The sequence below is a fragment of the Oxyura jamaicensis genome, chromosome 1 (genome assembly GCF_011077185.1).
Source record: "Oxyura jamaicensis isolate SHBP4307 breed ruddy duck chromosome 1, BPBGC_Ojam_1.0, whole genome shotgun sequence".
Lineage (NCBI taxonomy): Eukaryota > Metazoa > Chordata > Aves > Anseriformes > Anatidae > Oxyura > Oxyura jamaicensis.
This window is the reverse complement of record NC_048893.1, coordinates 14,506,683-14,532,020: the sequence shown is the minus strand read 5'-3', so window position 1 is coordinate 14,532,020 and position 25,338 is coordinate 14,506,683. Positions and strand designations below refer to the sequence as shown.

Sequence of the window (25,338 nt, the reverse complement as noted above, 5' to 3'; positions counted from 1 at the left end):
AATTTAAAATGGCTTGATGGAACAGTGGACCTCCAGTATGCCCTAAAGCTACCCCAGAGACTATATTCTGGGTTTCTGTAAAGTTAGGGTTTTGAAAATACTATGTAAAGAACGTGTATAGCACTGTAGGAATATACAAATAACGAAATCATAGGCTATGGGGCAGAAAAGGCCTTCCAGCCTCAAGTACTCAAGGCCCTTCGGTACCTCTATCTCATTGTCCCTCATAACTAAGGCTGGGACAACTCCAAACACTCCAGGCAGGTGAGCATCCTATTAAAGGTCCTTGCGATGCGGACCTTGTGTCCCTACAGAAAACTTTCTCCATTATCTTTATAGCCCTAATTCACAAAACAGCCTTTTAAGCCTCTCTTAAGTTTCTTGTCTTATCTCCAAAAGGTGCAGAGAACAGGTTTGGCATTTGTTTCTTTTGTTTGTTGAGAGGCAGAGCCAAGGGATAACAGACACTGATCCGTGCAAGGTACATTTCCACATGATACAAAATCACAACGAGAAGAATTTTAGGAAAATGCAGATGCATATAGTATTTTTTCAGTATGCACAACTTTATTTTCTAGTTAATGGATACATTTACTTTCATAATGCCACTTTTTAAAAGGGTAATAAAGTTAAAATGCATCTCCAAATTTAGTACCTGATACGCAAGGACAAAATAGTAATACTCAAAATGCATACAAAGAAAGTCACTTCTTCATTCCGCTGAGGGGAAAAAAATCAATACCTTTAGTTGAATTACTTGTGGTTGTTTGAATTAGTCCGAAATTGGGTAGAATTTTAGCTTCAATGCAAAATTGTTTTGGTATCCTTCATTTTGATGGATAATTAGATAGAAACTCACGTACTCCTTACCCTCTGAGAAGGGTATTTGAATGCCTGCTGCATGTTACCTGTTACCGTTCTGTGTAAATGTAGGCTTTTTGTGGAACACTTATTCAGGAAAGGTTGAGTGCAATTACACCTTGAAGAAATACACAAGCCAAGAATGAGAGTAAGTGCATTGCATCATGTATTATCACAACTGATTCCAGCTGAAATGTCATGTTTAGACAGAACAAGAGTGTCAACATTTTTTATTGTATTTTTTCTAAATACCTATGTGGACAAGAGCTGGAGAAGGTTCAAAATATAAGGCCATGTTTTTGTCAAGAATTCAACAAACTTTACAGTGCAAATGTTCTTTTGAGGGGAAAAAATAATCCCTGCTAAAATTTGTATACCATCTTTTCCATAGCATGTGTTCTGCATAAAAACTAGCCGGAAGCCCTTTTATAAATCCCAGGTGGAAAATTTTCATTTTGCTTTTCTCCATAAAATGTGCAGCCTCTGAGAAACACGCTACTGGCCTTGCCCTTCACTGCTATGTGCCACACACCCCGGCAATAGCGCTTTATATTTGGGTTAGTATAAATTGGGGCCACGGCCTGACACTAAAGTTTTGTCAGTAACGTTACAGAAGTGATGCTGCCAAATGGAAGAGCAGAAAATAAGGAGGGATTGTGCTAAAAGCACGCGTGGTTAAATCCCAGTCTGAGCCTAAGCGTTACTAACGCAGAAACCAAGGTTTTTGCTGGCTTGGACTGCAATGCCAGTACCTTTGAGGTTCAAACCTCTGGTGCATTTGAAAGGAGAAACTTCACTGTCATGAAGACTGAAGTTTTTGCCTTAATTACAGAATAAAGATGTTGGTTTGATGCTCTTACCCACTGAGTAAGGATCCTGTCCAACTGATTGAAATTTATAGGATTTTTTCACTGATTTTAATGGAGTTCACTCAGGTCTTTAGGGCAGATAATTTATTCAGTGCTTAGCTTTTCACCTGAGATTTTCCATTAACTTTACTTGCAGCAAAAAAAAAAAAATCTCAGTGCAGTGAAATACAGGAAAAATTCTCTGATGGAATCAAGTAAGGAGACGCAAGTATGTGAACATACTGATGCTATTTAGCCAAAATTGTGAATCTTAAATATAAAAGGGCCCTTATACCAGACATTTCATATACTTTTCTTATTATATATTCCCTCACCATGCAAGATTTTTTTTCCATTAAAAATATAGTGCTAAAATATTTAAGGTAGCAGTCCATTTTCCATCCACTTCTTTTTCATGAAAATTAAGAACATTGACTTATTGCATATCTATTTTATATACTTCTAAAACAAGGATTAAAGTTGTGCACTTCAACTCCTTTATCGTTTGAAAACTATTGCACTTGTGCATTATGGACTGTCAAATGCCTATACATTTCCTGCAAAAGAACAGCAGCAGTCTGATGTAGAATATTAAAAGAAAAAATACACTATATAAAAATAGAACTATTCATTAAACTAATTATTTTCCTATATTTAATTTAAAAAAACCTCTACAGTTGGTCACATTCTGACTCTTACTTGCATTCAGTAGCAGCCTGTTGCACGGATTCCGTTAAGTACTTGGGAACTAAGATTTTTATTAATCTAAGCTGCATCATCATCTGCCTATTGATGAAAGATGTGTAAACTAGCCAAAACAGTCTGCTGTGTATGCTTCATTTTAGGGATGGTCATTAACAGTAGTGCATGATCTGCCAGAGTGGGATTAATACAAAGCTAATAAGCCCCTATCCAAATATCTTTACTATTGAAACTTAGTCTATTTAAAGTTTTTAGTAGTTCAGTGCAGTTTTCTGTTCATGTGGCTGTTCCACCTGTCACCTGCTCTCCAACCAGCTATCCAACAACCTGTAGCAATTTAAGGAATTGCTTGGAAAGAACAACGCAGATAGATTTTTCAGGAAGGTCACACAAATCTTCTAGAATTGCCAAAACTTGGCCAGCTAGAACTCCTGCCCTCTCGCTAGTCGTTGTACAAAGACATAACAAAACGCCTGCAATCCAAAGATCTTGGTCTCTTCAACTCCCCTGGGTGGAGCACAATGCAGCTTTTCTTCCTGTACTCACCGACATAGCAGCGTAATGTACCTTTTGCCTGACTAGTCCCCGGACTGAGTACATCTTTCATAACAGTCTTCTGATTTTTTTATCAAGATATCATATTGGAAAGTGCTCGCTGAATCAAGGTCCAGAATATTTCAGGCATAACGTTAGCTAAAATTTGGAGATTTCTAGAGATCCGTATCATTCAGACTAAGAATCGGTTTTCTTCAAGTGCCAAGATTGGTTTCATTGCAGAAAATGCGTATATAGTACCGGTGCATAAATATTGCTGTGAATTCACAGGTAAGACAGTCCCAGCAGCCCCTCTTCAGGAAGCCAGTCTGCGCATAGCCTAGTGAAATGGTTTTGAAAAGATGGAGAGAAGCCGTGGTTAATTCTGAGTATGCACCACCTGGAAAAATACATTTGTGTGTGTTGACTACACAAACACTAAGTTCAGGCTGGGCTTATTGACAGTACAGAGAAAGTAACAGTGACTTGTGTCTGCACCAGACAGATCAGCCAGGAAGTTGCAGGTCTGAAGGTATCTGGCTACCACCTGCAAAAACTGGCCATAAAGGTGGAGGACAGAAACCTCTCAGAACAACATCTGAGCTTGGATTGGTGGTTTTGAGCCTGGCTTCTTTTTCATATTTAATGACAATAATATAAATATCTAAGCAATTCTCTGAACAGAAACCAGAATTCAAGTCTTTTGGCCTGCCACGTATAAGTGCTTCTTTTACAGAACCGTGGTGTCTTTCTAGCTGTTTAAATCCTTCATTCCTTTCTGCACCGTGACTTAGAGAGGAGAGAAAAGTGCTTCTCTGCACAATAACCTGGTGATAAGGACACTCACTGGAGAGGTGGTGGGTATTTATGTTAGTGATAGAGTAACAGAGTAACCTTTTGGTTTCTTGCAATATTCATAATAATGCCCCCCCCCCCCCCAAATAAATTAAAAAGGCAGGGGAGGAGGTATGGGGGGAGGATGAGGGCTTAATCAGGAGTACGAACTAGCACAGTCTACTGAAAAAGCCTGACAGCATGGCCCAGTACTACAAAGGAATAAAACCACCAGTATTCTCTAAGTTATAGACACATTCAGATCTAAAGAGCATACCTCTTCCTGAACATCAAGCTCGTCATCAGGCCGGGTTGTTTCTGTGAATTCTATAGGTTCTTTAGACTCCTGCATAAGTGAAATCTTGGCAGAAAGAAAGAAACATGATGAGTACACATTGTCCATATGATGAGTATACGTTGTCCATATCACTGTAGGTGCTTTAGTATTCTGAAGTATCTTAATACAATTTCCACAACAGACTTACAAGTCTGTTGTTTACTGTTCCTTGACAAAGCTGTTGCTTTCGTTTAGCTGAGAGGAACTTATATGTTGGAAGCTGTCCAATTTATTTGATTCTTTTTTGTCCTACAGCACTATGTGTAGTTTTCAAATGTGTCATGCTGTAGCAGAAATTGCCAGAATGAATGCTAGGCGATGGAAGGAAGGGAAATGTGCTACTAGGTATCCTTACCTTCTCAAATATGGGATCCTGGTTGTCACTGCATGTCATCTGATTCCTTATGTAAAGCACAGCATCATGGACAGTCAAGAAAAATATGTCTTTTCTGACAATGTCATCAAAGAAGGCACTCCGTTCCAGCTGAGATATAAGGTTGTCTGAATTTAAAAAATAAAAGTCAGAGCAGGTTAATTTGAAGTAATTAAATAAATAAATATCAAAATACTTGGCTGCAATTATCAGAAATCAAATATATAGCCAAATAAATCATTAACAACAGCTGTTTCTTTGCTTTTTTCTTTCTATGTTTCCTTTAAAACCCACCATTCCTTGTGTCCTAGAACAGCCACCATGATTATCAGTGTGATAATTCACAATTTTATTAGAAAAAATGTTTCCACAGACACATCTAGAGATCCCTTCTCAACTTCACTTCATTCTTGGCATGAGTGATAGAAATATTTGAAAGTTTACCTTGATATGAAGCAAAGTACACTCTCACATCAATTCTCTCAAACTCTCTAATTATCTATAAAAAAAGTTTACAACAAAAACATAAATAAATATAGTCTGTAAGGACAAAATACATATATATGTATATATATCAATGAATGTAATGTATAGACACACATGCGCACGCATATTTTTAATTTGTTTCTGAGTGTCTTCATTCAAAATTTCATGTTTTGTTTTTTCATAGTAAAAAAGGAATTGCTAAACTTTGCTATACTTGAAGATCTATTAGTTAAGTGCCTGTTGCTGAAGTGGCCAGTCTTTGGCTATGTCAGTAGAACTATCCATTTAACACATACACAAATTGCTGCCTATTGCTAAGGTTCTGATTCTGTTCTCATAATATGAAAAATCATGTCTCTTCAAGTGAGAACCATGTGGACCTGAGCAATCTTCCTTTCCCTCAAGTATCAGTCATACAATACAGTCTTTCATTGGCACGTGCTTTTAATTTTTTTTTTTTTTTACAGAGATTTTCCCTCATGCCGTGCACCAGATGGACCTGTTCTTGGATGAAAACACTGCATATGGAAAGAGTCGTCTCTGTGGAACCCATAATCTCATTTGTCTCGGAAGTTGGAACTGAATCAAAAGTAGGGCTGAAGCAAGTCACGCTGCATTCCTGTATTTCAGTTGGTTAAAATGTTAAAAGGTGGGAGACTGGATTCTACCCCTGGCTTCCTGATGGCAGGCAAGTCTCTCCAAAGAGCATTTCCAGAGGCAATTGCTAATTGCGTTCACTTCTGTTCAGCGATAATCTAGAATCATGGTAATCTAAGATCTGTTTTATAGATAAGATAAACAGTCCCATCTGCAACTTGGAGTTAATGAAAGCAATAGTCTGAACATAGAAAGTATAATAAAAGACTAAAGATGAAACAATCTGGCCCTATAGGCTTGTAACTGGGCACCAAAAATAATGGAAACATTTGGCCGATTAAGGCTTTACCTCATTTCCCTCTCCCTAAGCTAGGAACATTATCTCCTTATGACCTCAGTGTGATGTGTGAAGATGAACTAAAGTTGATGAAGTGCTCTGATGTTAGCCGCAGAAAATCCTATTAAAAATGAATCATTCTTCCTTCCTTCATAATTCAAGTAATATGGAATAAATAAATCTTGTGGCTAAAGAATGAAAATGATTGTAAGACAAAATATTTACTACCTCTGTGTTGAGGGAGCATCGTCCTATACCCATATTAAAGCAGGAGGCATGTGGAAAGAAAATACGGAACTAAAATGTCATAATGTATGCACACAAGTGGGCCACATTTTTCAGTTCTAATTTTAGAGTACTTGACTCTTGACTATGCAGCCTCTATAATGTTCTTTTCATGCATTTTTTTCCCACCTAAAATATGCACACACCAATATTCTACCTGTGGCTATGTAAGTTTTAAAGGTATTTTTTCAACAACATTGCCTTCACCTAACAGCTCTTGATTTACATACTGCTGGCTAGATTCATTTCATTGAACACCAGAAAAAATGTCCTTACCGTTTTTATTGATCTCACAGCTACAATATCCAAGAAGGTTACTGCTCCAAAATCAAGAATGAGACTGTGGATTGGCACCTTGGGGATGTTTACTTTGACCGGAAGATCTGAATTCCAGTCCACCTGGATCTCTACTTCTTTGCTGGGAACTTGAATATCTTCGTTGTCTTCAGGTTCCTCATCAGTCTCAAAAGCTTCATTAGTTATGCCAGGCTCACTGATGATGCCATTCTAATGTGCAGATAATATATGGAATATATCACTTAACCATGGAAAAATGTTTGGATCTACTTCCCTTTGATAACTTCTGCTTCAAGAATAAGACCAATATTGCATCCAAGAATTTAAAGAAAAACAAAATGGAGTAAATAATTTCCTCCTCCTCTATGCAGTATATTTCCTTTCCTCCTTTTTTTTTTTTTTTTTTTTTTTTTTAAACAGAGCATCTTCCTACAAAAAAGGCCACTATCAAAAAAAAAAAAAAAATAAAAAATCTCAGAGCTACTTCTTCCCTCAAAAGCTTTATTTCTAGGAGATATTTAAGACCAGTACCTTGAATTTGAATCCAACTTTGAATTAGGTTTACCACATACAATAGCATGGAAAAATGACTAGGTCAAAAGTTGGCAAGTCACATAACTGAGCATTTAACTGCATCATGAAGTGGAATATATGCAGAAATATTGCATCCTGCACTGAAAGCACTGGCAATAAAGTACCTGTTCCTAACTTCCCACACTATAGATTTAATTGGTTACCTGTACCTGTCCACTCCTGCAAGCATTTAATTCTCAAAATGTACATTCTGTACTCAGAGGATGTGGAAGACCATCCAAGTGGTACAGCTGTCTGTGCACAGGAAGCTGGATAATTGTGCCATGTACATATGAAAGGGCCAGCAATTTTACTGTACAGAGACAATCAGGAGAGGGACTCTGTCAGGGAGTGCAGTGATAGGACAAGGATTAATGGTTTTAAACTAAAATAGGATAGATTTAGATTAGATATTAGGAAGACACCACCCTCATTTACTCTGAGGGTGGTGAGGCCCTGGCCCAGGCTGCCCAGAGAAGCTGTGGCTGCTCCATCCCTGGAGGTGTCCAAGGCCAGGCTGGATGGGGCTTTGGGCAACCTGGTCTGGTGGGAGGTGTCCCTGCCCACGGCAGGGGGTTGGAATTAGATGATCTTTAAGATACTTTCCAACTCAAAATCATTCTATGATTCTATAATTCAGTCTGAAGTGGTGAGGGGTAGAGGTGAGATCAGGCAATCTCTTGCTTTCCACTGCATTTAACACTACAACTGTCACAGCTGCCTGAATCTTGAGGTCTTTGGCAATAAGAGTTAGACCGATTATCCTTGTGAGTCCCTTCTAACTCTGGATATTCCATGATTCTATGATTCTATGAATAGGAGTACTGTTCTGCTAGACCCCCTGCAGGTCCCAGATTTCCTGCCATAGTAATCATTCACACTTTTAATCTCTATTTTAAAGATGAGTACAGAGGAGCTCATAATTAAGGCTTAAGTAATAAGCTCCAACAGTAATCCTTTGAGAAGAAAGAAAATAATTACCTTAGTAGCTTTCAGTTTCCCCTTCTTGATAAGCTTTTGTATCTTCCTTAGTGCTTTGAGTCTCTTATTATATACCTTGACTGCATCAAATCCCACCTACAGGAAAAGGATCAAGACACCAAAATGATTTAATTTCACCTAGATATAATTCTAAGGAAAACCCAAAGCCAATTAAGGTGCATCCAAAACCATCACATATCACTTACTGTGGATTTGAGGCTACTTTTCAGTCCATCAATGTTAGCATAAAAAATTGGACTTGAAAACTTGAGGATCTTCACACCTTCTGGTTCTACAACCTGTTGTCAAAGAATATAAGGTTGAGCAGCAACAACTATATTTTGGCTACTAAGACGCAGTTCAACTGTTTCAAAAGTTCAGCTACATAACTAATTCACTAAAAATGGGCTATCTTTGCTGATCTTTGAGGAGAAAAACTTATCAGTTTTTAGATGCTCACAGCCCAGCAGGCAATATGGACCAACCATCTGGATCAGGATGAAGAATTTAATGTTGCAACTTGATATCTTCAAGCACTTCCGAAATCAAGTTGTCAACAATCTGCAAGGTACAATTTGTCCTACACTGGCTTGTAGACTGAAGGGCAACAACTCAGCAATGACTTACATTTTTGTAGTCCTTGACCTTCTTGTATATGTCCGTGCCAGGAATGTTTCCAAAGCCACCCCATGAAGGACTAACAGAAACAAAAAGACAGCAAAGGTAAATATCACAGCTTGGCATTCACAGAATTAAAGAGACTGCTGCATACAAACTGTCATGGGCCGTTGTATTCTGCTGTCTTCTACCAAACAAATAGCTTCATTCTGTGTTGTATCTTTGCTTTGCGTCTCTTTTTTTTTTTTTTTTTTTTTTTCTGATTTGTAATGAAATACCCGTTTTAAAGACAGGGTAATTTGGTCCTTATTTAGAAGTTTGCAAAGCCTTACTTCCTTTTATTACTTTGATTTCACAAATCTGAGTTGATTTTGTGGATTTTTTTGAGGATTTTAAAATTCCACTTTTTCATAATTGTGAAATAGTAGAATTTACAATCTACTACTCGATGACAACTTTTGGAAGGCTCTATTTTTATGCATTTGCTGACTGCAACTATCCTTTGGTATTGCTGGCAACCCTACTTTATGGACTCCAGGCTGAAGGAAAGGAGTTACGTTGTTTTTTCAGATAAAAGATCAAGAAAATGTAACCAGATGGCCAAATGAGATTCTGCAAAGTCAGCTTTTCTCATAATTCCACTACCACGCGTTCTTAGAGCAGAAACAAATCAGACACAAACATGAGATTTTGTCTTATTCTCATGCTTTGCCTTCCCCTTTTCCCATAGGCGTACACTCAGCCTTGTATAAGCAACAACTGAAAAGGTTATTGGCATGTGCAATGTACTGTAGTATTATTATACGCTAAGAGTGACTATAATGATTAATTCATTACAGAAGCCATTCCTATATTTTTATATTTGATCTAGAATATTCCTTTCCCTTTTCCCAGCTATGTGGATGCAGAAATAATATATGGCTAAATACTACTAAAGTACCCAACATGATACAGAATAGATACCAATAACATAATGCAGCCTCTCACGTCACTGTAATTTTTAACCGATAGCACACAAACAGTGTTTTGTTCTGAAGAATAGATTTTTCCACTTCAAAATCTTTGTAAACCCAAGCAGATTTTCTGCCACAAATCACCTTGCTTTTCAGCATATTGTCTCTTTCATGGTATAACACTAATAATTATTTCTGATCTTGTGTTACTTACAACTGAACTCTCAGCACAACTGTCAGCAATCCAAACAAAAGGCCAGCAAGCAGTCCCAAATCAAGTCCCAGAATGATGGATGCTACACATGTAAAAACCCAGATCATCTGGAGAGGAAATAACGAAATCTCTTAATTCAAACATAGTACTCCTAGTCACTCTAAAGAAGCACTACATCAGACAATAAGAGTAGCAGAAGAATTTAATGTTGGAAATGATTGTAGCACACTGGCAATTAGCTGACTTCCATATAAAAGTATTGATTTTCCTCCAAAATACTTCTGAACATGTATTTCATTAGGTATAGCTAGCTTTTAGGAAATTAAAAATCAGAACTATTGTTTTTCCTGAGAGGTAAAACACTGGAAGGTGCCCCACCTATAGACATATTCAGAGGGAAGCGGGCTCCTCAGTGATGTCCAGGAATCAACTGTTCCAAAGAGAGGTTAGCAGCTTGCCATTAGCAGGTCGGTGGCACTCTCTAAAAGTCTCTGCTGAATGTTCAGGCAGAACAGTTGAAGTGGGCTCCTCAGTTTCTCCGTGCATCGCTGCCCAGGCAGGACGTGCAGCGGACCCAGTCCTACCAAAAGCTGAGTGCCAACACTTCTCACTCAAGTGAATGCGATCTTCTGTCTATCAAGAGGACTATTAAATGATTGACTAAATAAATTCAGACCTACCTAAAGCAGATACTACTCAAACACCCACTGTAAAATCTGTGTGTTGTAGGGTCTGCACACAGAACACACATTTCATGCAATTGCCTCCTGCCCTAACAGCCACACAGAGGGTTTGTTCCACAGAAATCCCAGTGGGAGATGCAAGCATGTACCCTGAGATTATAGCGATTTTTAAGAAGAGCATATTCATATACCCCTTAGTACACGAAATGAATCCGCTTTCTAGCTTGGATTAGTCTTACTACAGCAAGAAAATGTACTTTGTAAGGACTATCTGAGATTATCCAGGCAAATGGGAAACTAATGTGATAACAACATAAGCATATATGCATGAGTTAAGAAAACTTCAGCTTTTCTGACCCATTTAAATTTTGCAGAAGATCAAAGCAGAATGGTTAAGGTGGCCACAGGCCATCTTTATTCTGATTTTCAAGCCATCTCAATACAAGATTACTGTAGACTACGGTAATTGCTACAAGGGAGTCATCACTGCACAGGCACCTTTACTGTGGGACATAGGGAATACAGAAGATAATATTATATAAAACTCTAAAATGGGAAATTTTCACCTGACCTCATGGCACTTACCTTTGAGGATGCACACAAAACTGGTTTGCTATAGCAAATCTAAACTAAAGATTTTTCTGATGGTAACCCTACAAAATTCTGTTGATGTGGTAATTAAGAGAAATTTGGATAGCACTGGAAGGAAAAAATGAAATCAATGACAACAAAACATACAGAAACATCAGGTAGAAAAGGAAAAATGAGTTGACTTACAGCATCCACTTTATTCTGTCTCCACAGACGGGGAACATCAAACACTTGCATGAACATCCCTTTCAAGTTAGCTATGACTACAGCTGCCAACACAGACTGCAAAGAAAACCGGTGTAAAGGCGCTATTCAAAAGCAGAGATGCTTATTAAGATATTTTAATCTTCTGTTTTCTGTTTACAAAGTGTATATCATTACACAGTATAAAACCAGAGCCTCATCTGATCTCAATCACCACAATTTCAAACAGGGCTATTAATTCTGTCCATCAAAGCTGAGCATTCAGATCTGATCAGTGCTGGTGGCAGAGTACAAATACAGTACCTTTTGTAAGGGCTCTAGCAATTTCCCCAAGGCAACAATGGCAATCAAAACAATCCCAGCTGAGATTATACCAGCAACCTGTAGAGGACACAGTGTTTATAGAAGATGAGCATGTTAAGATTATATCTTATGTTTCTAGGATTACAAAGTAGTTGTTTCTAGGATACACAAGTAGTTGCACATTACATTTCTTTAGGAACAAGGAGACCTGCCAAAATGCCGCTGTGTTTAGGCATACATGGGCAATCATTACACACTTCAGCTAACACAGAGGGAATTCAATTAAGCAGGTAGTGCAAACAACTGCACGCAAGGTAGTAGCTCTTGAGGGGGCTGAGTTGCATAGAGAGATGAAAGGAGCTGAGTCTGTGTGGCAGCTGGAAAAGGGGCTGCTGGATAACCTGTACTTCTCCGCTGTTAAATAAGTGTGTGGCTGTAGTCCTGTGAAACCGGGGAGCACCTTACAGAATGTGAGGAAGACGGCACATGGGCAGATACAGCAGGGCTGCTCAGGCCAGCACTCAGGGAGCTTAGGTATCTCACAGAGGATACCTAAGAATGGGAGAGGATTTCACCCTGCATGATGCATTTCTACTGCAGCAAACTCACTCCCTTAATTTGTAATGAAATTCTGGGGAATTAGGCTGGAAGGATTTTGGACCCTAATGTAAATCTGCGTATGTAAAACTTGATTGCCCTCTTCTGGCAGAGCTACAAAAATGATGCAGTACCCACAGGCAAGATGCTAGCTGAGATACCTACGGCATTTTATGTGACTGGAACACAACCATTTCAGGACCACTTTCATCCTCATAGAATATTAAACTCACCTGCATACACTACTAGTAAGAAGAGGTCATTACCTGAGTCTTTCCACCAGTACTTTCTTGGACTGCAGTCCGTGAAAGAGCAGTCGTTGCAACAAAACAAGAAAAGGCACCAGAAAAAATGTTGCTGATCCCAAAGGCAATAAACTCCTGAAAGGTAATTGGATGATGCTGTAAATGCAGATTCCTGAAGATGATTTTGCAGTGAAGAGTGACAATAGTTTTTACAATAGTTTATAAAGTAGGTAGCAATGAAATATTGAGAAAAGTCTGGATTACTAACAGCTGTTAAGTTTACTCTTGTGCCAGTGTAGCTATGTGTGTTTAGAAACCAATGCAATGAAGTTGGTTTACCCTTTCTAATGTGGGCATACCTGTCCTAAAATAAAGGCTTTTATAAAAATTAACATTTATAACAATTACACGAGTATCATTGCATCAACAAATGGGATTGGTATAAATTTAACTCCTGAATATCATCATATAAACAAAAAAAATTAATCAGTGCAACAGTCTGAGTTCAGACACGGCTTTAATTAATGCAAAGCATGGTATTATTAGTGGAACTAATCAGGAGCTTTGCAAAAAAACATGGTTTCACTGAAAAGTTCTAATTTGTTGAGCCAGAAGTTTTTCACTCTGAACATCCCAATGAACTCACGCTGAGTCCCAGGCAGCGTTCTCATAATTTTGCCCCAGGGTCACAGATGCTGGCACCTACTGATGCTGGTTGTTCTGCTCAAGTGACAAGGACCCTGGGAGCTTTATGTCCTGGGATCTGGGCCATTCCTCTGCTGGGAAATGAGGCATTCGGGAGCTGCCTGCAATCCCATATAATTGACAGAAACATTGTTTTTATCAAGCTGTCAGAGTCACAGGAGCTTTCCACTCACTGTGAATGTTTTAAAATATAATTTAAAATTTGATTTTGACTTTTTTTTTTTTTTCTCCAAAATGAAGTTTCCTGTAAGCTTTTGATTAAGCTGTAAGTACAAGAGCAGGATTATAAAGTCATGTTCTTTAACAAAACAGAACAAGATGATTCCTGTCTACTCCTGTGTAACAGCTGTGTTCCACGGGAAAATGCTGGAAATGCAGTTCCTAGTGTTCTTAGATCTAAATAATCTATCAATCTATGAAGACAAAATAAACACTAGCAGATAATAGCATTGGACTGTCCTTCAAAATGATTTTACTACCTGCTTTTATGATGCTATTTTAAATTCTCCAGTTCAAGTAAACTATTTGCCCATCATTTATGACTGCATTTAGCCTTTGATATGCATAAAATTCATAGCATCAGTACTGGAAAGAATGCACTTTGCTTTTATGGACAATAATTCTACTACTATAATATTTAATTAGTATCTTTGAAGCACATCAATGCTGGAAGAACAGCATATTCAAAGAAAGAACAGCATAAACAGCACTTCTAGGAGTATGCATTATTCATTCACATGTATTAAACTGAAAGTCAATGCATTTTAGGCAACTTTAAATCAGTGTTACCAGGTATGAACTTTGTGTGCTATAAAGTGACCAGCATGTTCAGAAATAGAATTCTGCAGAATTCTGCAGAACAGTAGTTCCAAAAACAAACTTCACATAACTCATTAGCACTAAAATAAAGGACTCATTAAACAAAGTGCTCAGCTTATCTATTTATTGCAGTCAATGTATTTTCCCATAGTTCAAAGGATAAAACTCAGAATTAGCAAAGAGGCAGGAGAAGGAGGCTTTCCAACATGTTTCTCCTGTGCCCATGGGCACATAACCACTGAGAAAGACACTAGATGGCTGCAAGAATCATGTACAGGCTTGGCAATGAATATAGCTCCAGCAACTTTCTAACTACATGCCTTTAAAAATCAATGGTTAAAGCAATTTAGTTGTTTGCTGTAGGTGTTATTCATGTTCATACACTCGTAGGCATTTGCTTTTGTGAAGTTGCAGGACTTAGCTGTAGGGTTACAAGTGTATTCATGTTGACATAACTGGTGTCATGCTGAGAAGCACATCAATTTATTTTGTAGGAATAAAATCACACCTTAAATGAAAAAGTTCAAGCCTAGATAAAGCTGTCTGGAGCAGCTTCTTAGCTGGGCATTGCCTTCACCCCCAGTCCAATAACTCACGTCAAAATCTCTCTTATGAGCAGAAATAGAAGGGAGGTTGCTAAAGTTGGCCATGTCAATGCTATATCACCAGAAAATTCCTGTGTATATTGCTTAGCTTTAACTACCCTTACAGACCTACTACACTCCCAAAAGTGATATGGGAGCAATTAGGATGAAGACCAGACACTGAAGATAGAGCTAATCTGGCTCATCTTTGTGAGGTAAATTTGTTAGGTAATATATGGACATTTCAGACTTTTTTTTTTTTTTCCAGCAATTGGAAGAATATTTCCCATTAGACTTTAGCTTTTGTCTGAAAAAAAAAAAAAAAAAAAAAGTTTCTTTCATTTGGATACATAAATCACTGTGAAGCAGAAATTACACTCCCTGTGTTTGCGAACAGTTTTGGTTATACGTACCTGGTTTCCATCAATAGCATAGTCATACTTGGTTGCATATACTTTCCCCACAGATACAGCAATAGCATAAGCAACAATAGCGATGGAAAAGGAGGCTGCTATCATCTGGGAAAACAGGCTGACATCTGGAGGTTCGGGAGGCAAAAATCTAGCATTTAGAAAATATGTTAGTATTATCAACTTTGATCAAATTCTGCTCTTAACTAGAGCTGTCAAGGAGTTTGAGGTGGAGGCACACAGGTTGCTTATAATATGAAGTGTAATGTTTCAAGTTAATAAAAAGGTGGAAACAGCCCATTGACATCCAGAACATGCTTATCTAGCTCACCATAGCCCAAATCCTTATTCTATTAGTCAGCAACAAAGCTCCCATTGTTCTCAGCATAACTGAGATTTGGCCTTGTGATAGCAAAGTGAAAAAGTACATTTTTGAAGAACTGAATAAAGGATATATTGAATAAAATGATGAATTACATAAATATGTTAATGGCACTTCATACTGTTGTTAACATATTTCAACGGAAGACCTCAAAAACATTTTATCCCCTACTGTGTTTCCACAAATTTTAATTAATCAAGGCCTGAATACCAAATGGAATGTGAAGGTTACTACTGTGAAATGCTCTGAATCTTTCAAGTGAAAGTCTCTACCAGTGTAATCCTCAAAATTCTTACTCCTATGACTATGTAAGTGACAATATTGATTGTGGTAACACCCTGAGTATGAACTGTAGTTGAATAACTCAGGTTTATAGAAATTAAATCTATAGAGAAGGAAAATTTCATCATTTAAAATCCTTTAATTTATTTTTTATATTTTCCTTAGGCATATATTCACTTCAGGAACATGAAATATTTAATTCTCAGATGAACTTCATGAATCAGGTAAACATTCCTAAGCCCATTTTACAGATGAAGAAAAGCTACGCAACATAATTAGGGAGCATAATTGACAGAGCCAGGAGTAGAACTCATGACATCTCCAGCTTTGACTTCTAAACTCAGGTTACAGCTCTCAATCTCACGTCTTTTATCATACCACTGTTATTTTTAGCCAATTAAAATGATACCTATGTCCCAGAAAACAAAGGCACTCACCCTCTTGGAATGCTCTTAACAATGCCTGCATTGTATTTTTTTTCGAAGTCGGCAGCATATGAAATGCCAGTGGCTACTATTGTCTGTAATCAAATGAAACAACAGTTTCAATACTTAAAAAAGGCTCTTGTCTTCCTGTAGCCAGCCCCATCTATTTTACCTGTTGCCAGTTTTGTTATGCTTCTTTGCTTACCACAATAACTTCTATTGGTATCGGTATAGGAATCTTGTGTTTGAATCGATCATTTATTTCCTTAACTACCATGCAGACAAAAATGGTGAGGAGTCCGGCAATAAGATCTGCAATGTTGGTGGTACCAATTCTTTCAAAGGTTTCAATAAGAGTCTGAAAAATAAAAATGACAACACATGCACTTGAAAGATGTGAAAACATTAATGAGACAATCCAGGCATGTAGGGTTCTGGAGGAGACCAAGAGTTGCTCCCTCCTTTGCTTAGGCCTGGAGGAGCCTGAGGATAACTCTGTCTGATGTACTATCGAGCTGCTACAGAATCAGTGACTGGGCTTCATGGTGTATTTAATGGAATAATTTTCTACATCGGGTTTCTGCGTCCTGATTTTCAGAAAATTAATGTTTAGTAACACGAGCTAAAGCCCTACCTGTGTTTTACACCACCCTGTTCTTAGAGCAAGGATGGGAAGACCTGCAGCTTACTCACTTTCCAAGCAGCAAGATAGATTCTCACCTTTCTATTCAAATGACAGCTAGCAGCCCCATGGGCAAAATTCTGCTCCGCTATATGGCCAGTACACACAGCCTGTAGGTTACAGATTTCCTATTGCCACTGCTGACATCCAGACAGCGAGTATGGTAGTGTGGATCCTGCTAGGCTGTGGAGGGTCCTGCACTTCAGAAAAGCAAATGTAAAATCTCACCTTGTGGTGCATTAACCCTGCTCCCACCAGAAGCCAGTCCCAGGCTGGAGGACCCTCACAGCTGGCCCAAAATAGGCAGCTCCCTCATCTACCCTTCCTATCTCCTTGCTTGGTCCCATTGTTTATAGCAAACTACAGTCCATGTAACTGATATTTATGATTGGATAGTGTTTATACATACACTACAAAAGTATCACTTCTAAGTGTACAGAGAAAACAGGAAGGGCTGATCAGAGAAAAGCTACCTATCAGTGGTTTTCCTATCTCCTGTCTTCTCCTCGTAGGTACTCGGGTAATTCTCAATTGTCCCTTGTCTCCAGGAAAATTTGATTAATCCATACACAGTGAAGAATGATCTGATAGAAAAGAGGTTTGAAACACACTTCTTGCCTCCTGGTTAGCTCCTGTTAGTTAGACTGTTAGTTTAAAGGCAAGGAGAGCGTGGCAGCAGCAGTACCACTACTACCCTCCTGAAAAGACTCTTGGTTTGAAATAAAACACCTAAGTGCTTAACCAGCAATGTTTTCTAAGCTAAAGAAAAAACCTTTCTGAAGCACTGCATCAGATGCCATTCTCTGAGGACTGAAGACATTTCTTGCCTGTTATTCTGCTTACCCCAAATCCCATTCTTACTTACCACATGGGCTACTGCCACATTTTGCAGGGGAACAAGAGGCTCCTAACTTGGAGTTGTGAATTCTGCCAATGTCAGATGCTCAGTGTTGCAATTTGTTAACCACCACTTCTGAATCATGTCCAAGACTTGCTGAAGCTGACGCAGCAAGTCTCTGGTTGAGCAGACCAGAAATCACAATTTCTTTGCTCTGCACACATCTGCAAACACCTTTACCTGGCTCACCTGCTGGAGTGCAGAAGCTTTGAGCTTTAACCTAAAGAGTCAGCAGTCCACTCAGGCTTGCAGGAGCTGGAAGAACTTTGTAATTCCTTTTCAAAAGTACCTTTTACTAGCTGAACCATCCTTCAATAATCATAAAAAAAAAAAAAAAGGGAAAAACCTGCTGGATCAAGTAGTCCATCACCCAGCTCTGAGGTTTATTACTTAGTACTGTGTCTTATCTTTCATGCCCTGAGAGAAATAATTTTTATTAATGTTAAAAAGTTACATAAAATACTTTTTTTTTTTTTTCCAAATATTCCACCTGCTTCTATTTTTTTTCTTTTATTTTCTAAGTTTTACCTTGCTATTTGTAGTTATATTCATCCTATTTTTGATACTATAGATGCCTAATGTATTTTTACTAGTCTGGTTTTCTGAACTGGCACAGAAAACCTGTAAGTAATTTTTTTTTCTAGAGCACACTCTGTTAGAAATCTGTAATTTTAATGTAAAGTACTATGGAAGACCTAAAATGCTATGAAGCTGAACAGTTTCATGCTGAAGTCAGTGACAAAACTCTCTATAATTTCCCTGGGGAAGGAGACTATTCTGTAATATGAGAATCTCTAGGAATTCAGTATTTCTGTAATCCAGCCAAGACATTTCTCCATTTGATCATTTCCTCTAAGATCAACAAACGGAGTTGTGACAGCAACGTTTAGCCTCGGCTTAGCTAACCAGCAGGTACCTGGACACAGGATGCGAATCCACATCCTTCTGTTGATATTCACAGGAATGGAGAAAAATGCCCTTGACCAGGATGACTGACTGGTTTAAGAGTAAGGAGGCTTGGGACCAGTTAGCCTTGGGAGCTTCACAGTGAGCCAGGAAGGAAGGGGTGGGAGGGAAACAGTCTCCAAAAGTGATAACCCCCCAAAAAATTGTTTTGCTGGATAATTTTGTTTAAACTTTATATGAAAAACTGCTCTGCCTGAAAAAGACCTCAATATAGCAATTAGCCTTTTATGGTCTGGGGAAACAAGAAAGCAGCTACTGAGAGCCCCTCAGCTCTAGATGAACAGTTCTTCCTGACAGTGAGAATTAAAGAGATGTTCTATACATATAAATCGTATATGGATCACTCCTGTATGAAATGGAAGCAGAAGGTAATCAATTATGCAAAAATTCTGGCATGAAGCCAAAACAAATTAGAAGGGCATACTTACGTATATTATGGAAAGGACACCATTATAGTTTTTAGTTGAAACATTTAGGACTATTTTCAGTTGCGACACAAACACTTGAAAAGCAGCTGCAGTTGTGAATCCCCCAACTAGTGGATCTGCAAGGTACCTCACAATGAAACCAATCTGAAGGACTCCAAATATTACCTGGAAAAGTCATGAAGAGTAATAGCTTGCTAAGCAATAAAAAAGGCACACTTTTATTCAGTGGTTTCTTATGCTTTGCTCTTTTCTCTTTTTTGACAGTCTTAGGACCATTTTCCCCCATTGCAGACTAATGTAGCTTAATATCATGCCATCCAGTGAAATAAAGGAGACCTGAAGAGCTTTGTGAAAGGATGCTCCAGGATATGTACCATTAGCACTGAGTTTTGTGCAGGTCTCATGGTCTGCAATCACAACGCTTTTCTTCTGTTGTCTGCACTCACAGTCATGCTGCCACAAACTCTGCCCAGGATAAGATAATTAATCCCCAAAAAGCTCTTCAGAGTTTTAGATAACTTTACTTCATTTTTGTGTTTTACTATGGGAAAAAAAAAAAAAAAAAACTTATTGCCTTAGTAGATCTTTCCATTCTGCATGTTTTCCCATTAACATTAAAATACCAACTTTGTGTTTTCAAGACAACTATTTTACCTGTAAAATTCCAACGAGAAATGTGAGGGTGCTAGCAATCAGCACTCTCTGTGCATCTCTGGATTCTGTGTCTATCAGCATCCCAGTACCATTAATCCCTGTAGCATTACTGCCATCTATGAGAAAATTATCATCGGGGGCCATGCTCAATACAACAGATCCCACCATCAAACTGACTACAGGGAATGGACCTGTAATGACAACCAGAACATGCTGAAGTTTAATATGCATTGAAAAGAAGCATTTATCAGACAAGACAAGCAAATTCTAAATCAGAAAATCCATTTAATAGTTTAACTGGGGTACATTACTTAGTTGTAGTAGTTGCAGTAGAGGGCAAGAAGCCACTGGCACTCCAAACATGGAACAGAGATACAATTCTTTCCTTAAATAACTTTTGTTACACATAAACGTGCAGTTTTATGCTTTGCTTGAGCCAGTTTAAGGCTGTACCAAGGCCAAAAGTGGTGGCATCTTCCAACCACCTCCCTTGTATCTGCACCAACAGCTCTGTGGCCCACCACCAGATAAAAGGGATCACTAATCCAGCTGAAAACAATGTTATTGTTTACTTTTTTTTTTTTGGTAACAGTTAGTTTTCAGCTGAATGAATGAACTGATGCAGATCACCACATAGCTGCATGGTCTGGAATCCCAGTGCAACAGTGGTGGCAAGAACATGCACCCAGGGGTAGGACTGTCCTTTCTGGCAGTAGTTTGGCATTACATTGGCTAAAGATGACTGAAACTATAATTTGGGGAAGATACAGAGATAGTAAATGATCATTATATCAGCAAAACACAATCTAAAAGCAATCAAATTTGTTGCAGTTTTTACTAAAATTATGCAGAAGAGGAAAATGTCACAAAAAGTCTTGAAAGAAGGTAAGTTAATTTTACAGATTTCTTAGATTTTCTTAATGAATAAGCATATTGAAGAAAGTATAAAATAGAGTGGAAAATGTAGAAAGTAGGGATGTAAACACAAGTAGAGCTAAGTGCTCAGGGCTGTATAGCAAATGTGAGCTGGTAGATGGGGTAAGAAGACAGAAAATGGAAAGAACACACAGAAGTATTTGACACCACAGAGAAGACAGTTGGTGAAAAAGCATAATACCAGGTCAAAGCTTTGTAAGAGAAAAACAATCTAGTGTTAGGAGGTGTGAACAAGGTAAGACTGTATTTGTTGGAGTGGAGAAACAGAAATTTCAGTGATTAAGCTGTAACATGAATTTTAAATATGTGAACTGACAGGGAAAATATATACATTTTAGAGAAAGTATTCAGAAAGAATCAACGAGTTTTACCCATAGCCTTGATGTGAGGACATAGAGTGAGGCTGGAGTAGACACAGGTTCTGGGTCTCCGCAACAGGCAAGAAGATGATATTGGCCACAGTGATCAAAGAAGGATGTAGCAAGGAAGGCTTGAGGAGAAGACTAAAAGACCTGTTTTAGCCATCTTGAGCTTTAGGTGATAGACAAAATGTCTGTTCTTACTGCCTACTGAGGCAGGCTTTATCTTCTAATTTCTTGCATAGAGTGTAGCCAAAGACAAAATTTAAACTTCAGCATAAACGCAAGTGAAAGGCATGCATGGGCACAAGTGAAGTTAGCTATTATGCACAGCTGCCTGTACAGAGAATAAATAAGTCTTAAGTCCCCCAAACCCATACGTATTAATATTCAGCAAAATCCAATACGGTTCAGAAAGTAGCCATCATATGAAATACTGATGTTCACAGTAAGGTTTAACATTTCGTAATAGTTAATTTACTGTAACTTCAACACATGCAGTTACCAACTGAGATGTGCCTTGATGTTCCCAGGAAAAAGTATGTCAGGATGGGGAAAAAGGCAGAATAGAGACCGTATCCAACAGGAACTGCCACCAGCAAAGCATATGCCAAACCTGAAACGATACGCAATCAAAATTTCACATTTAAAATCACTCAACAAACTACTGTCTTGTCTAGAATAGACTGTCAGAAAGATTTGCTCCTTTTATCCAGATACAAATTAGAATGCTGTGTCTGTAAATATGTTGCAGGCACATATGTCAGTACTGTAAATGATTGTATATCCCACACTGCTAATTGGATGAGTAACTACTGAAAGACGTCCCTATATCTGTATAGGTAGCATAAAACATACACTCAAATAAGAAGTTTAAGCAGGGGAACACTTGTTGCAAGACGGAATGGTCTACCCTTTGAGAGAAAAGGGGGCTTCTCGAAGTGCTCAAGTTACAGACAGAATTTTCAGGCATGAACTCTGAATTACTGCACTACCAATATGCTTCAGGATGCTCACCCTTCTGAAAATCAAACCATTCTTTGACAGGTATCAGTTTATAATTTTAAATAACAAAAGTAAATCACCCAAACTGGAGAGTTTTGATCCGTACCATCTTATCATTTCACATACTCACGCAACTTGGCAAATCCAACATAGAATGAAAACAAAATAAACTAAATGGAAAGGAAAAGTTGTTTTCAGTATCATGCCCTGGTTAGCTCCCATGGCAGACTGTAGTATTCTGTGTTTATACCAAAAAAAAACACCAAAACAATTGAAGAGCTGATCACAGTGCTATGACTGGTGAGAGGACTGCAAGTGGCACTCAGCCGCTGGGAGTTAGGGACTTCAGGCACTTTAGGATCCCAGAAGACATTATTGGCAACCATTTTGGCCAGTTTTCCCAGTATCCCATGATTTGGAATTTCATAACTGTTATATATAAAAATTTAATTACATCCTGTGCAAAACTAACGTGGTTAAATTAGTACTCTTTTTTTAATGTATTTTTGAATATACAGAGAGGCAGGAAACCAGACAGTGTATTTCAGAAATCAGTTCTACAAGTGGAATCTAATTATGAGAAAATCAGGCACCACCTTAAAAATGTAAACGAGGGGGTTACAGTGAGAGCATAATAGCTGTAATAAGTCGTATCGAAGGCCCACCTAGCACAATTCACCTTATAAAGGAAGGATAGTCCTGTGATTGAGGCACCACCTTCTGCAGAGATCTTCCAGCTCTGCATGACCGTGGATAAGTCACTTCCCTGTTCCTCAGGTCTCAGTGCCTGGGGCAGGCATTTGTACCACTCCTTTCTGCAGTCCGTGCCTTCCTACCACGCTCCAAGGGAAGAGACAGTAGGGAATATTTGTGGCTAACTGGGAAAGAGGCAAAGTACTTTCTTTGTTCCCAGTGTGGTCTCTCTAATCTTTGCCACCTTGTGTAAGCACCTTATTTCCATTGAAGGAAAACGTTTTGGTCGACACAGCTAACTTCACCTCCCCCAGTCCTGAAAAATTGTGAGGGTAGTGGAAGAACAGCATGGAGGTGAAAGAAATGAACATGCTGGCTCACTTCAGGATACAGCTAGCCTCGTCTCTGAAAAGGGGACCTTATTAGCTGCCTCAGGCACCTGAACGGTCCTCCCCCTTACGCACTTCTTTACTAGCATAGTTTCATTAATTTCTGCTTATTTCTGCCTCTTTTCTATTTGTTTATCTGCTGAATGCTTTCCTCATAAGCCATGTACTGTAAATATCCATTAAGATTAACATTTTTTTAAATGTGAATACACCACCACCTCCTTGAGGACTGTTTTCTGCAGATACTTAAACAATCCTGTGGGCAAAATGTAAAGGAAAGTTATCAAGATTGCATTATCTGGGGGGAATAACTGGATTTTTTTGTAGGCAGCTGCAGAAGAACTATAGGTTTAGATAGTTAAGAAACAGAAATAAGACTGCATGACCTACCCAATCCATTGCACTGTAATTACAATTATTTAAATATCAAAATTAATACTCTTTGAATAAAAAGATGGGAAAAAAGCTAACTACATCTCAATAGTACATCAAAGGAAATATAAATCTTCTAGCAAAGCAGAGAAAAAAAGGATAAATTAAAAACATCAATTATTTATTGCCAAATAATACCTAATATCTAGTATTAAATAACAAGCCTCCGATTTGTAATTCCATCTGCATAATATCATTGTGCTCGGCCAGAAACATCCCAGAAAGCAGAGGGCCGGCGTGCCTGGGTTTACCTTGCAGGGTGGCGACGAGGCCGGTGCTGACCCCTGAGATGATATCGCTGACCAGCCATTCCTTCACGCGGTAGTTTGGCAGCCACTCCAGGATGGGCAGGAAGGACTTGGTGATCTGAAAAGCCCTTTTTCTCGAACAGCTGCGAGAAAACAAGTTATGAACATACGGCATGGGGATGCAGTTGGAAGACAAATGATAAAGTCCTGTCAGAAAGCAGCTGAAGAAGCCCTGACAGAAAGCAGTCAAGTAAGCTTCAGCAGAAAGCAACCAAGAAAGTCCTGACAGAAAGCAACCAAGGAAGCCCTGACAGAGCCTGACAAAAAACCGGGATTTATACACTTTTTAAGAGGCAGAGATGTTTTCTTGGGCACCTCCTGCTGCCCAAAATGCCACCTCCCGAAGGAAGCTCCCCCCCACGTCTAACCGCGTCCGAGCTCTTCGCAGGGAGGAGAAGCCCCGACATGCAGCCAGACTTCGCAGGGGCCGCTTCACCCCTCGCCACCAGCCGCCACCTGCCAGGAGCCCGCGGGGGCCTCGGGGGTGGGAGGTGGATCCCGTCCCCGTGCGGTCCCCGTGCCGGGAACCCCCCCGGCACCCACCTGCAGGCTGCCTGCGCCCGCTCGCGGAGCGTGGGCGGCAGCGGCGGCCGCCGCTCGTTCTCCTCCTGGAAGCCCGCCTCGCTGTAGATGGGCCGCGCCACCACGTAGTGGCTGAGCTCCGCCAGCGGCTCCGCCGCCCGCTCGCCCGCTGCCATGACCCCGCCTGAGGTGGCGGGCGGCGAGCGGAGCCCGGTCCCCGCTCCGGCACCCCCTGGCGGCCCCGCTCGGTCCCGGGCTGGGCTGGGCTCGGCCCCGCGGCGCGGCGCTGTCCGCGTCCTGAAGCGGCGGGTCCCCACCTGAGCCGCAGCATTTATACGGCCCGGCCGCGGTTATTTATGGGGAAACACCGACAGCCGGCTCCGGGCTGGCCCGGGAGACGCCTCCAACCACCCCCAGGCTCCTTCGCAAGCCCTGCCCCGGGCCGGCCGCTCCCCAGGGCGACCCTCCCAGCCCCGCGGCCATTTCCCACCCCCAGCCCCTGTCTCGTCCACTCGAGGGGCTGCATTTCGAAGTAGGGGCGTTGTGTGTGGGGGAATTCCTCCCCGTGTGTGGAGCCGGGCTCTGGGCACACGCACAGAGCCTACTGACGGCCGCCCCATGTCTCCCAGGTGAAAAATCTCGTCCCCCCCTCCTTCAGCCATCACCCTGAGGGCTAGCTCCTTGAGGGTGGTGGCCCTCAGCCATCTGCTCAAGGACACAAAGTGCTTGTCCCTCACTGTTAAGGCAAGCCTGAGGGGACGAGACAGGTCCAGCTGCTCCACTCACTCACTGCTCAGCCTACCTGGGAACCTCCTCTGAGCTTCCTGACCCCAAAATCCTGAGATCGAAACCTTGGTTGTTGGCTCCACATGGAGGTACGAGCTCCAAGCAAACCAAGCCATTCGCAAACAGGAGGCTGAAGGCGGGAGGCTGGAGATGGGAGCGTCGAGCAGCAGATCTGTTCCCGCAGCATCACCCTGCTGCCTCAGTGGGAAGCAGAAGTGGT

At 40.0% G+C, this 25,338-nt stretch overlaps 1 protein-coding gene across 4 annotated transcripts; it reads right to left on the bottom strand.

Annotated features, from left to right (window-relative positions):
• Nucleotides 1-1,764: 1,764 nt before the first annotated feature.
• SLC26A4 (solute carrier family 26 member 4) lies at nucleotides 1,765-25,098 on the bottom strand. Of its 4 annotated transcripts, none has more exons than XM_035332377.1 (20): nucleotides 24,354-25,098; nucleotides 23,754-23,893; nucleotides 21,489-21,599; nucleotides 19,689-19,879; nucleotides 19,035-19,199; nucleotides 16,266-16,418; nucleotides 16,073-16,155; nucleotides 14,975-15,122; nucleotides 12,475-12,588; nucleotides 11,612-11,689; nucleotides 11,291-11,386; nucleotides 9,831-9,937; nucleotides 8,673-8,742; nucleotides 8,252-8,344; nucleotides 8,046-8,141; nucleotides 6,471-6,701; nucleotides 4,934-4,988; nucleotides 4,472-4,617; nucleotides 4,057-4,140; nucleotides 1,765-3,285 (listed from the first exon to the last, which is right to left on the bottom strand). In XM_035332377.1, exons 1-20 carry the CDS (start codon nucleotides 24,506-24,508, stop codon nucleotides 3,262-3,264), a joined length of 2,340 nt encoding a protein of 779 aa, XP_035188268.1. In that variant the 5' UTR covers nucleotides 24,509-25,098; the 3' UTR covers nucleotides 1,765-3,261. The 4 variants fall into 4 exon arrangements, with proteins under 4 accessions (XP_035188268.1, XP_035188279.1, XP_035188275.1 ...); XM_035332388.1 differs by lacking the exon at nucleotides 24,354-25,098 and adding an exon at nucleotides 20,996-21,155 and having other exon boundaries at nucleotides 23,754-23,768; XM_035332384.1 differs by lacking the exon at nucleotides 24,354-25,098 and having other exon boundaries at nucleotides 20,996-21,599; nucleotides 23,754-23,791.
• Between the last annotated feature and the right edge of the window lie 240 nt (nucleotides 25,099-25,338).